The sequence below is a fragment of the Lissotriton vulgaris genome, chromosome 11, assembly GCF_964263255.1.
Source record: "Lissotriton vulgaris chromosome 11, aLisVul1.2, whole genome shotgun sequence".
In the NCBI taxonomy this organism is placed as follows: domain Eukaryota; kingdom Metazoa; phylum Chordata; class Amphibia; order Caudata; family Salamandridae; genus Lissotriton; species Lissotriton vulgaris.
Window position 1 is genome coordinate 711,166,420 of NC_141699.1, and position 14,446 is coordinate 711,180,865.

The 14,446-nt window shown below is 46.6% G+C and overlaps 1 protein-coding gene across 5 annotated transcripts in view; it reads left to right on the forward strand.

Annotated features, from left to right (window-relative positions):
* The window catches only part of ARHGEF4 (Rho guanine nucleotide exchange factor 4), a 663,006-nt gene that overhangs the window by 218,873 nt on the left and 429,687 nt on the right, over nt 1-14,446 (forward strand). Inside the window, exon 1 of one of the 5 annotated variants that reach the window (XM_086943788.1) lies at nt 7,070-7,156. The exons of the other annotated variants lie outside the window; for them this stretch is intronic. Coding sequence (XP_086799914.1) covers nt 7,136-7,156 — 21 coding nt within the window. The 5' untranslated portion in view covers nt 7,070-7,135. Of the gene's footprint in view, nt 1-7,069; nt 7,157-14,446 lie in introns of those variants that run through there. 5 annotated transcript variants of the gene reach the window in all.

Here is a 14,446-nt window from a genome sequence, read left to right on the forward strand (position 1 = left end):
GAGAAGCCGCTGCTACCGGGCACCAAAATTAATTTGGCCCACATTAGAGCACAAGATAGCTAAAAAAAAGTGGCCAACATTTGTAAATCAGAACAGTTAAACTTGTACAGACAAGCTGTATAAGTGTTTGCAAGCTATGGAAGTCTGCATGGGTTTGAGCTTGCAGCAGGCAATATTTCTGGTAGTATCACAGAAATAAACATTAAAAACCAGCCCATCTTTTCATAAAACAGGCCACAAACTGCTATAAAACTGGCCCACACACTCCTGGATCAGACCAGCCCATCAAGCACTGCCTCATTGCCCTATAGGCCAATCCAACCCTCAGTTGAAGGAAATCGGCTGAGATGCGTGTTCCTGTCCCAGAGCGAAGAGCACTGGGACCTGCATTAAAATACTGTTGATGGTGCATCAATTCATCTTGCCTGGGCCTGTCTTATGGCTGTTACGTCTGTCTCTCTCGGAAAGGTTAAGCTAACCTAAACGTGTTAAATTCTATTTTTAGTAAAGGGTGATTTTTCTGGATTTGTGAGCTCAACACGTAAACCACAGGCACAAGAAGCCGCCAGTCTAGTGGAAAAAGCACGGCAGCGGCCAGAGCAGGTAATCTTGGCGGGGGTATGTTGACAGACGATGGAATAGGGCAAATTAAATAAATAAATAACTCCTATTCAGTCGTCTGCCGACATCCCCGCAGCGCCACGCCCCACCCCGCTTACATGCACCTGCTGCTGCTGAAAAAGCATTGTCACTTCCAGGTCTACTTTCATGGTGATACTAGGTGTGGTGTTGGCACTGTTGAGTGACTACTTAAGAAGGCATTGTTTTGCAAGGCTGAAGATTAAGTGTTGCGAAAACAATTCATCCGAGAAGGATAGCTTCTGAATCCCTGAACCAGCCACAGCTTACTTTTCTCATCCTAGGGTTAGCATTGATTCCAGGGGAGAGGCAGCCTTATATTCACATCTCAATATTATACTTGATTGTGATCCCATTTATTTATGTGGTAGAAAGTGCTTCTGGTCACCTTGCAGTTACTTCAGAGCACTGTACTAGTAGTGGGTGTCAGACTAGATCTTTGTCAAGGGCCATTCTGAACATCTTGGTTCGTGAGTTTTCTGAAGAGCAGATAGGTGGGATCTGCCTTCAAGTTTGTCAACAGGGCCTTCCAAAGCTTTGTGCCTTGAACGTTTATAGATCAGCCACTGTGTTTTAGTATCCTGGATGTTTGGCAAGATGGTGTCATGGATGCTGGATGGAGCGTGGGACAGGAAGAAGCAACTTAGGTGACAGCTGGAGGAGGTACAAGACACCAGTAACAATCACATAACCACATATCTCTCCTGTCGACCATTGATTGTATACGTGCCTTTGACCCTGTACATCGCTCCTCGTCCCTTTCCATCAGGCTTGCACTATAGAAATATCACATTTATACTTACATACCAGAAGACTGAGTGTTGCTGGAGTGGGGATGCTGGGCAAGCGGAAGAGGACTAATGAATGAAGAACAGGGAGGACCAGCCAGAGGACCTCTTGCAATACCTGTACATAGGCCCAGACAATGTCAGAGCAAAGGGGCACTAGTGTGGCGATGTAAGATGAGGTATCTTACATGCAATGTGGGCCCTGAAGAGTAACAGGGTCGTTGGAACCAGGGTGGTGCAACCAGTGCCTCCACATCTGGCGCCATACTGAGGTTGGAGGGGGGGACTGAGGGCTGGTTATGCTGTGTTTTGAAATATGTTAAGGGATTAAAAGCACTAGCTGGAGAGCTCCTGGTGTGTCCAGCAATTTTCAGGCAACAATAAAAATGTCAAGATAACTATGGTAATTAGAGCGTGGTGTTTTGTATAGTGACAGTTTTGACTGATCATACTGTAGGGCAGTGGATTAATATGCCTACTTTGCAGGTGTACCATGTAGATCACAGAACTGTATTTTATGTAGATGGCTCGGTTGGTTACTGATTGTGTTAGAGAGATCCTTTTATCACTTGCAGTTCATAAATTACAATCCTAAAATAGCACAGTGAGCTATAAACTACCATTAAAGAGCTGCATGCAAAGCGCAAGGTATAGGTTACAATGTTATATTGTGTTTCCCAGTCTTTCATTATCCCAATGTTCCTAAACTGGATTTGTATAGATAGAAATACATTCTTATTAGAAAAGCGAACCCCCAACTATGGTGTTAAGTTTTAAATCCTGAGTTTTTGCTTCTTCAGACCAAAGGATATATTTACTAGGAAGTGGCGGAGCGTGGCATTAGCCACCTTGGTTTAACTCTGCACTCCGCCACTGCCAAAATGCAGGGCTGCACCGCATTTACAAGGATACGGTCTAGCCCTGCGTTTCCCCCTGCGCTGGTGATAATTTTAGCTGCTGAGTGCCAACGCAGACACCCATGCACCATAGTGCACGGGTGCCTGCGTTATAGAGGAAGATTGTTTATGTGCGGAAAGGTGTCCTTCCTGCACATTAACAATCTGAAATGGCATTTTGAAACTTCTACAGCATACATAGGCAAAACATCATTTTTTTAATTGAGTGTTTCTGTGCAGGAAGGGTCCCCTTCCTGCACATAAACAATCAATGGCTTTTGCTGTTTCTATGTATGTTGCACAATGCAGCACACATAGATAAAGCAAAAATGAGGAGAAAAGAAACATTTCTCCTTGTTGCGCCTGTTAAAGACCAGCTTTTCCCTGGTCTTAATTTGGGCGCTGCCACATATTTACGCTGTCCTTGTAAATATGGAGCAGCGTCAAAATCAATGTGTGTGGCGGTGGAACACCTACTGCAACACCCATTGCCCACTCCTTTCACTCTAAGTATAGCTTGAATGGGGACCTTATTCACAAGGCAGCATTAAGCCAAGTTAAGTTGCTTAACTCTGCCTTGTGAAAAGACGAAGCCCCTATCGCCATAGGAACATCGTAAAATGTGATGTTGTGGTGCCGATAGGGGTTTGAAAATATGCCCCATGTCCTCGTGAAATATACTGCCTACGAGTATGGATGGCATGTGACTCCTTCACCTTATACTCCTCTTTGCCATGTGTAACATTTCCTACAAGCTTATTTACACATGTATGATTCATTTTCTCTGTATAAAGTGAGTGTGATGTAAAATGCTCTGAAACCCTACACTGGTATGAGTAGCTCTATAAAACAAATCAAACAACTGTGATCGGTTTACTAAATTATGCAGCAAGAAAAGGCAAATTAGGCAATATAGTGTGGCATATTTTGTGATGGTATTACCTAATTATGTTAACATTTTTACACGTTAACAGTATCTAGGTAACAGTTTCACAACATTAGTACATATTTGACACCCAAATATAGCAATAAGCAACCGAAAGATGACCAGCCACTCTTTGTGAAGCACCTTCCACTGTTCATAAACAAGTGTTGTTGCTTTTTTGTAACTTTTGATCTGTTAGCGCTAGAAACAATTTGTTTTATTTAGTTGAAGTTTGCAAATTATGCACTGGATGATGGATTATGTGGCAGCTGCGTAATTGCGCAGAAAATACTGCAGCAGCAAAATCGCATAAATCCAATGGCCCTGTTAAGAGTTAGCACACAACTAGAAAAGCCAAACATTTTGATGAATGCTGCTTGGAAGCTATTACTACTATCCTATTTAATGACATTCTGGCACTCGTTATCAGTAGCCTGGGAAATGGGCCAGCATTTCCCCATTCCAAGGAACACAGAAAACCCGGTCCATTATGAGTGGGACCTTGCGAGTCTACAAAGAAATGAATCAGTGGATCTGATTCTTCAGTAATTCTTCTTTTTGTCCCAAACTTTCACCTGGAGACAGGGCACAAGTCAGGGGCAAATGCGGGTGGACGGTGTCCACCCACTATTTCCAAAGGGTAGACGCCATCCACCCAGCCAAGAAGTTGGGTCCCAATCTAAAATGCTGACTTCTTCAAATTGTAATTTTTAGACACTGGGACACATTCAACAGCACATGAATGTTGGCCGGGCGATGGTGTCTTTCCAATTTCAGTCTCCAGCTAGGCCTTAACAAAGGTCGAATTTAAGGGGCCACCAGCCCTCCTTTTGTTGGAGTATCCTTGGCTGGAAGCTGGCTGGTGCCTCACACCTGGATGCAAATGCAGTGGAGAGGAAACAAAGTTACACAGCTTGCTAGCACTTCACAGATATTTAAGAGATGTACACTTTTGCTTTTGTTCAGTCCCTGTATAGGAGAGATGTGCAAGCACCGTTAGAATGTCAGATGTGCTGGTCTGTCTCAGTATTTCCACAATATAATAAAGTAAATACCATTCTTTTTTTGTGTTATAGAGCTACCCGTAAAAATGCCAGGTGTCAGAGGGCTTTACATCACACATACTCATTACATTGACATTAATTATATACATTTGTACATCAATGTTCAGGATATGTTACATAGAAAAGTGAGGGTCACAAGTTTTAGGAGTCATAATTGTCCTTCATAGCTCACTGAGCTATATTAGAAGGATTACAATTTATGAACTGCAAATTACAAAAGGATCTATGTGTTAAAAGCAGTAACCCGCTTACCTATCTACGCAAAATAAAAATCTGTCATCTGCATGTTACATGATGTACTTTGCAGGAAACACATTAACCCTCTATGCTACTTTGAGTCAAAACATTCTCTAGACAGAACACAGATCTTTCCAGCAAATGCGTTAACCATCAAAGTTATCTTACCATTATTATTATTACCTCAGATTTACTGGAAACCTAAGGATCTCTGCAGCAGGTACTTTAACGCCGTAAGATATTTTAAAATTCATACTTGGAAATCAATTAAGCAGAACCTATTTACTGTTACGTTTATCCTTGTTGCCAATGTATTGCTGCAGACTTTTTAAAAACAAATATATATGTTGAGGCCCACATTTTGTGTCAGGGTTGCATCCGTTTTCTGGCTCAACCCTGGTGCAAAATCTATTTGGGGATTTACAGTGCCACACAAATCCTGATCACATTGATTTGTTAAAGGTAAAATAAATACACAAACGCAAGGCAGCACATTGCCCTGCCTTACATTACCTTGTGTCAGGTAGGTGTTATATGCGCTATATGCGCAGACAGCTAAAGCAATTTAACCTACATGGAAATGTGCTGGATATGGAGTATGGTGCCTGGTGGAGATAGTTTGTTCAGTCCTTGGGTACAGGAAGCTATATGCTGAAAAGGCAAAAGGCAACATTGTTTTATGTGTAGCTTACAAAAATGTGAGTCTTCTCTCTAAATCAGGAGTGTTTTCATGTGTCTTAAAGCAAATTGATGGATATCCCTGCAGAACTTAAGAGAGACCCTTTAAAGCTTCAATCAGGCAGACCTTGTTATAGATATTCAAAATCCTTGAGCAGGGCATGGGCCCTAGAGGCAGAAAAGGGAACGCCACTACATTGAATAATGCTAACATTTTCTATTCTTACAGCCTTTAGGGCCAAATGTATCACCATTTCATTTGAGAGTCTCAAATTGTGATTTTTTGCGGCTCCCAAAACGAAATATACTAACGTATCTCAGACACATTAGCAATTCCCAAATATGTCTCAAGGGACCTGCCTCAATAGTCACAAGGCAGGTTGCAATTTACGACCCATGGGAACGGGCAATAACACAGGGATGTTAGCCTGCTGGGGACTGCAGACCACCATGTATGTTTTTGCTTTTTAATAAAGCAAGTTTTTTTTTTTGAATGCAGCCCGGTTTCCGTAAAAGAAAACAGGATGCATTTCAAAAAGAAAAATGAAAATTTTCTGTTTCATTTTTTAAGGGTAGGCAGTGGTTCATTGGACCAGCGCCTGCTCTTGAAAAAGTTCACAGAGGGGATGGGGTACCCTAGGAACCCCTTCCCTTTTACGACTGGGTTATCACCTACTTGAAGTAGGCAGTAAACTGTAATTGTTTTACGACCGCATTCCGGTTGCAAAACAATGGTACATCCCGTAAACGGGCTGCATTACAGAAATAGAAATGAAAAGTTTTCTTCTCATTTTTTAAGAGCAGGCATGGGACCCCTGCCTGCTCTGAAAATGTTCTGTTACCCACATTAACAAAGGGGAAGGGGTCTCTTGGGGTCCCCTTTCTGCTTGTGAATGGGTTACCACCCCCGCTACGTAGTCGGTAAATTATCAATGTTTTGCGACCGAGTTCCCGGTCAGAAAACATTCATACATACTGGTGTTATTTGGTATTATGAAGGGACGCCCTAAATACGCCACTTCCTATTACTGAAATGCAAAAGCAAAATGTGTTTTGCTAGCAAGTTCGTCGCATTTTGCCTTTTGTACATGGCAAAATGCATTTTACTGGTCACAAAACGGCCCGTGCAGTTTGCGACCAGTAATATGCTTTGTACATCTGGCCCTAGGACCCTCAGAAATGCGCCATAAATGATTTTAGGATTATTGAGACAGAGGTCTTTGTCTCCGATGAATCACTGACGTGTGTTGTACCTGTACCTTGATCAGTGATTATTTCACCACTATTGTTGGTAGGCAGATCAGCCAGTTCCTGAAGCAGTGCTCACGATCCTAGATTGATGACTTTTTTTAGTTTTATTATTAGTTAACAGTTTTCTCTCATCTCATGTTGGTTTATTGTCATTCATAATCGAATTATTTGTTAATACAGACACGATTGTGTTGCGTCGACCATCATTGGGTTTGTGTCACTCTCTGGGGATCTTGACCTTGCACGGACCCGGCCGGCTCTCCGCTCATCCTCGAGGCGAGGGAGCCCCCAGGAGAGTGCCAGAAAGGGACTGTCTGAGTGTCTGCATCCGCTCGACAGGTGTGAACAAGGCAAGACTCAGGGACAACAAAGCGAGGTGTCTGGTGACAGACCCACCCAGCTCTCGGGAAGTCACGGAGATATCTCGCGCAGGTATGGTCGGTGCGGGCCGGGCAAGCCCGTGCAGGCCCGGAGGGCCAGGCACCGTCCTCGGACGTCACTGGAATGTGCAGCGCGCGCCAAGACCTCCGCCGCCGGGAGAGACAAGACGCCGCGCGGGTCTGCTGCTCTCACTGCCTCCGGGGGAGCGCTCGGTGGAGCAGGAGCGGCGGGACTCAATGCAGCCATGGGAACCACGCTGACTTCGGGGATGGAGCCATGGGAACCACGCTGACTTCGGTAACAGAATGTTAATACTAATATAGGTCAAAGCTCCATAGCTGATATTGCGATCAAACTCGATGGTACTAATTGCATAGACCTCGCGCGCATGGCTGGCTGGGTTGAGCGGTGTCAGGAGTGCAAACCTGTGACCTCCAAAGTACACCAAGGTGCATGCGCATTAACCTACCGACCTAGCTTGCTGCCATTCGGACCGGCCGCGACATGCAAACTGCACAGCGCTCTCTGCTACAGGTGCAGTGCAGTTTGTATGTGAATCTGTGACCTGACCTGTGGGATACAAGCGCTCACCGCAGTAGACCCGTTCATTTAATTTGAAAAGTTTAATTCAGGGTTGGAGCCGTCACCTGCCGATTACACACCGATCTTCATAGCAGATGGATTCACGTATTCTGCCATTGTATACTTTTGTTTGTTGTTTTCTTACGACCTTCAGATTGGATCAAGATATTTTTTACGGTGGCTCATTAGTCCACCTAGCGATTTGTATGTTGACTGAAGGCTGCGACTTTGCGGCTACACAGCGACCTTTGCAGCTGGAGGCTACCATAGTGGGCTTAGGACCACGATCTCCGAATTACTCACAGATGCACGCAGGAGGTGCGTTACTTGGATCGTCAGTTTTGGACTGCACAGAAGAATATATTAACTCTGCGAACTACTCGTGGGAAACCGTAACTTGTAAGTTACAAACAATTCTCCGCAGAGAGTACTCAACGCACTGAGCTATCTTACGCCTAACTGATAACGAATACGTCGTTGTATCTCTGCGTTTTACATGGAAGGGTTTGCTTGGGTCACCTTTCCAAGCTCCTCGGTGGGAGGGAGCTGATAGCCAAGAATTGTTATGCGGAGTTTGGGGAACCGCGAACCCCCATTCTGCGCTGTTCAATAATACTCCGTTACCATCCTTGAATGGATTGTGTATGCAGGGCTTTAAGTGGGCCGGGTCTTGCAGGTGCTCAGCACCGGCAGTTCTAAAAAGCAGATGCTGAGACAGGTCCCTATCGGGCTCTCCATTCCTCAGGCTGAAAATAATAAATCTTAACTACCAGCGGTGCCGCCCTTCCCTGCCTTTGATGTGACTTTAAAGAGACCCGTTATAGTTCATTTACATGCTCACCATTTCAGTACTGAAGCATTTTCAATATGCTATTACTAAGAAGCCATGGTTATTGCTCATTTATGCTATGCAACTAACTAACATTGACAAAGCCAATAGTCCTTGTTGTTAGTCTAATGTTACTTGCTGTATTATATATCTGTTGCTCATTTATGCTATGCAACTAACAAACATTGACAAAGCCAATAGTCCTTGTTGTTAGTGTAATGTTACTTGCTGTATTATATATCTGGATGCAATGACAGAAGTAGCAAAATACCTGTCAGGCAGCACACTATGCTAAGCATAGATTTTCAGCTTATGTTCTTTTAAGCCACGCCCAAAAGGATATTGGCCACGCCCCTTTGAGAGCCCCCCAGTTTTTATATCCCACTTAAAGCCCTGGTGTATGCATTGTTCTGCTCTCTCGAGCAATGATCATGTATACCTTAGATCTGGAGCCAAAACCGGGGCAGAATGTGAGACAGGGCGTCTACCCGTGAGTGTACACAGGAGGCACACTTGTTTCTTTCTGAATAGCAATAGACCTAGAACAGGAGATCGGGTTTTTCTCAGGAAAAATTCTCATAGACCTGTTGGCCATAATATGACGTTTCAATCAGATTCCCTGAGGAAGGAAAGAGGAGGGGACTGGGAGCTAATTAAGAAGGTCCAGAGCCCGGAAAAGGTGTTCTAAACAGGTGTGCCTAGACCAAGATCAATAAGACAGTCAGCGAGGCTGTCTCATTTTGTCCTCACCCCCCCCCCCCCCCCCCCCCCCCCCAGGGGATGTCCTTCTTCATCATCGGGCTGTGCTCCTCTTTGGGCCGGGGCTGCAATGTTATGTTATGTTATGTTATGTTATGGGGGGGTTTTGTATAGCGCTCAGATACTCCAACGGAGTGTCCCGGCGCTTTCAGACCAACAGGTCAGCAGCTAACACATAACACAACAAAGAAAAAAAGGAGCAGTAGGAAGAGTAGAAACACCAGACTAAAGACCAAACAACCAGGTTTTAAGTCCCTTCCTAAAGGCAAGCAGATTGGCGGTGCTGCGGAGTGACAGGGGGAGAGTGTTCCAGAGCTGGGGAGCAAGACGTTTGAAGGAGCGTCCACCAGTCCGAGCCTTCTTCACCACTGGAACCACCGCAAGAGAGAGAGTTTCTGATCTCAGAACCCTGGTGGGTTTATAGAAGGCTAGCCTTTTCTGAATATAAGTCGCTCCAGTAGAATATAGCGCCTTGTGGGCCAAAGTGAGGGCCTTGAAAGCAATTCGCTTTCTGACAGGGAGCCAGTGCAAGGTGGATAAAAGATCAGATGCACTGGCCCGACGGGGGAGACCATAAATGGCGTGGGCGGCCGAATTCTGGACTACCTGAAGACGCTGCATCAGGTAGTCAGGCAGACCCAGGTAAAGAACATTGGAATAGTCCAGCCTCGATCCTATGAGGGCATGGACGGTAATCTTACGATGGTCAAAAGAAAGCAGAGGGAGAAACCTCCGCAACATCCTGAGCAAGCCAAAACAGACGCCCACAAGGCCAAGAACTTGGGCTTTCATGGTCAGGCCATTATCAATTTTAACCCCCAGATTTTTCGCCACGGTGGAGGAAGATGCCGGTGGAAACATGTCATGCGGCCACCATTCCTGCCAGCTCGGGTCGGATTGGCACCCGAAAAAGAGCACCTCAGATTTTCCAGGGTTACACTTAAGACTATGACCCTGAAACCATTCAAATACAGCTCCTAGGCAGCCACAGATACTGTCTCCATCAAACTCAGCCCCCTTTGCACACGTGAAAAGGAGCTGCGTATCGTCGGCGTATGATATTATCTTGGCCCCAAAAGACTCAGCCAGCACCGCCAGAGGGGTCAGAAAGATATTAAAAAGTATCGGGCTCAACACGGAGCCCTGCGGTACTCCAACCCCAAGCGGCGGCACTTCGGCTGAGTGGGGGGGGGCCCAGACCACCTGCCGGCGACCAGTAAGGTAAGATTGAAACCACCTCAACACCGTCCCACGCAGACCTATCTCATACAGTCTACGGAGAAGACCTTCATGAGGGACGGTGTCGAAAGCCGCCGACAGGTCGAGCATGACCAACATGGCCCTGCCCCCTGAGTCCAGCACCTCCTTGATAGCCTCACTGACTTCAAGAAGCGCCGTTTCAGTGCTAAAGTTGGTACGGAAGCCAGACTGAGAGGCATGAAGCAGGCCGTGTGACTCAAGGAAGGCAGAAAGGACCCCATGGACATGTTTCTCGACGATTTTAGCAAAAGCAGGTAGGAGAGAGATCGGGCGATAGTTCGCATGAAGTTCAGGGTCGAGTCCCGTTTTTTTGAGAAGCGGAACCACCCTCGCCTCTTTCCAAATACCGGGAACAACGCCACTGGTCAAAGAACAGTTCAGCACAGGATTCACAAGTGGATTGACCACCTCCGCCATCCTTGCCAAAAACCTGGCAGGACACGGGTCAGCAGGTGAACCAGATTTAAGCTGAGAGAGCAAATCATGCGACGCAGTAATAGATAGAGGTGGAAATTCCGATAGAGTGTACTCAGAATCTTCCACCAAATTCCCATGGATCTCCTGGCACATCCTAGCCCCAATGACAGGGTTAGGGAAAGAGTCCTGGATCAGCTTGATCTTATCATGAAAGAAGCTGGCCAGTGCGGTCACCCACGGTTCCGAGAACTCGTGCTGAGATGCAATAGCTTTGGGCGACATAAACTCCTTCACGATCGCGAAGATCTCCTTACAGGAGCTAGAGGCTGACTCTATTCGAGCCGCGAAATAGTGCCGTTTTTCTCGCCGAATGTCAGCATGATAGGCTTTAATAGCTAACTTGTAATCAGTCTTAGCCACATCCTCGTACCTATGGCGCCACCGTCTTTCCGCACTCTTACAGGCACGTCTGGACGAAGCCAGGGTCTCAGTAAACCAGGGTGCAGATGACCGCCTAGGAATTTTACGAGGAGAGGATTCAGGAGCAAGTTCATTTAGGCGCTCCCTGATCCAATCTTGCAACTGAACAAGGTCAGACTCCAAGTTTCCAGACTGCCGGTAAGGGTAATCTCGGCAAGCCTGTCCCAAATGTTCAAGAGAGACCTTATGATAGGCTCGATGGGACTGCCCCGATGGACAAGTGGCGGCACACACGGGCTTACCAACCCCGACAATCTGAAAAGATATCAGAAAGTGATCTGACCAGAGCACAGGGATTGGAAGGGCCATGATGAGAGGCAGAGTGGAAAACACCTGGTCAAGAGTATGACCTCTATTATGGGTTGGTACAGCCAAGTGAGGGATAAGGCCAAGAGGAGCGGTGACATCCAAGAGTCTAATCGTGTCACCCTCATCTCCTTGATCCATATGGATGTTAAAATCACCCAAGACCAGACAATGTTTACCCTTCAAACAAAGTTCCATGGCCCTTGCCTGCAGATCTTCATAAAAAGAACCAAGGGGCCCCGGGGGGCGATAAACAAGAAGCCCCAAAAAGGATTGGTGGGCAGAAAGAGTCATGGAGAAAGCTAGGGCCTCACAACCCGAGATGGGCTCAATTGGGGCTACAGCGCAGGTGGCCGATCTCCTAACCACAATCGCCACACCACCACCTCTCCCTTCCACTCTATCTTGCCGTAAAATGACGTAGTCAGCAGGGATGGCGGCTGCGATATCGGGATTCGATGTTTCTCCCAGCCAGGTTTCAGTCAACATTAAACATAGCGGCCTCTCTGTTACAAGGAGCTCATAGATATTAAGCGCATGCCTGCCCATGGAACGTGTATTGAGAAGCAAGCACTGATAGTTGTTAGTGACCTCAGGGGCCACAGGTAGCCCTACACGTATGTTACTTGGGAGCCAACCGCAGCCAGGGCAGCGCCGCTTCCCACAATGTCTACCCGGAAAAACAGTGCGACAAGCTCCCCTCCCCGCCCTAATAGCCAGCAGCTCACCAGCCGTATATGATATTCTGGAGGTAGCGCCTCCCGCCGCCCCGTCCGCCTCCTGGACGCGGACGGGCGCAGACGGGCTTTCCTCTGGCGCTCCTCCGGCGCAACGCTGCGCGCTTGCGCTGCGTGCTAGCATATCTAAGGATTAAATAGTATGGAACAGATTCCCTAGAAAGACTGCACCGCTAACCGGCAAAGCAGCTAGATGGCGTCTCAGCCCCCACACCCAAAATGGCGGTCGGCAGTGAGGCGGCGATCAGAAACCCCAAACTAAAGTCACTGGGGTGAAGTGTGGGCAATGCGGTCAGTTTAACCAATATCAAAGCGTCACAGATTTTAATAAAAATTATCAGTGCAAAATACGCAAAAAAACACTATACACACTAAAAACGAGCAGGAGGCTCTACAGGTTAAAAGAAGCAGCCAATATTAAAAGTTTAACTAGCAGCGTTACAGCGTTACAAGTGAGTGCTGTTCAGTTGGTTTTAGGCGAAGCACCAGATCAAAATGCTTCCTAAATAGAGAAAAGCCCGGGTCCCTAGAAAGACTGCACCGCTAACCGGCAAAGCAGCTAGATGGCGTCTCAGCCCCCACACCCAAAATGGCGGTCGACAGTGAGGCGGCGATCAGAAACCCCAAACTAAAGTCACTGGGGTGAAGTGTGGGCAATGCGGTCAGTTTAACCAATATCAAAGCGTCACAGATTTTAATAAAAATTATCAGTGCAAAATACGCAAAAAAACACTATACACACTAAAAACGAGCAGGAGGCTCTACAGGTTAAAAGAAGCAGCCAATATTAAAAGTTTAACTAGCAGCGTTACAGCGTTACAAGTGAGTGCTGTTCAGTTGCCTACAGGTGCCTCGAAGGGTAACTTTGGTGGAGATCTTTTTAAGAGAATGCTGTATGATGAGTGTGAATGAGCCCTCCCACCCACGACTATAGGGTACTTGCTCCGCCCAGTCGTCACACACTGACTAACAGAGTTCCTTTAAAACCTCTAGGGTAGCATTGGCCTATTATAGGATTTTTATCTCTGACGGGTGTTCCTCTTATTAAAGGATAGCTTACGACCTCCCCTATCAGTTTCAACTCCTAATTACGTGTCACTACTCCACCACACATAGCACCTCACTTGCACTCATCATACGGCATGACATCCCCTTGGGTTGTGTGAGGGCAACATGAGACAGCCTTGCTGACTGTCTTATTAATCTTGGTCTAGGCACACCTATTTAGAACTTTTTTTCTTCCATTTTAGGAACAGATGCCCATTTTCTGGGCCATAATATGACACCAAAGCGGTGTTCAGCCTCTAATACCGGCCCCAGCAGCTGGCTCTGATATCCAAACAGCCTCTGGCACATGACATCACTCTCTAGGGGGGAGTGGTCGCAGCTACGCACTGCCTTTCTCCTGTCATCTCTGCTATAAATGTTTGCATTGTGAATGTGCACATTGTGCTCACGGTGTCCGGAAGTGACGGAAAGGTACTTAAAGGACCGTACCGTGGTGAGCCTAGGAGGCTGAGGTGTAATTTTAGAAAGTCTTTTTCTCCTGGGACTGGCATTGACTGCTCAGAACATCCCCGCGCAAATGCAGTGGAGACAAACCATGTAAGTAATCTCAGAGAGGCCTGGGGCACTCACAGTTTAGCAATACTACTATGTAACCACGTTTAAAGTCCAATTCCTTCTAAGGTCTGTACTTACACAATAAACAAGAAAGAAAGACAATGCTTGTCCACTGCTGGGCATTGGGTTTCTGAGTTTCCTATAGCATGACCCATACGTCTCCGCTCAGGGTCGGCCTTTAGCAGGGGCGAGTTTAGCCCAGGCCCAGGGCACCAATATTCTGAGGGGCGCACTGAGCTATGTGCATTAAGGTAATGCTAACAGCAGCAGCCCTGTCGTCTTGCTCCAGCCATTATCCATGTCCCTGTCCCTGTGTGCTTGTTTCTGTCTGGTTTGCCAGTAAGTGGTTTTAATACTTCATTATCATACTGTGTGCAATGTTTTTAGCCCCCCATTGCGCCCCCTTGACATCACTCGCTGTTTCACCCCTGCTGATAAACACCCAAAATCCTCATCAGCATGAGGCATCTACGCTATGTGTGATTCAGGCGAGCTGGGGGAGGTCCAGAGACGTTTGTGTTCAGGGGCCAGTACCGGCTCGGTCAGGTACTGGCCAGTGAACACAAAAGGAGTCCCCTGCTGCCTCATTTAGGC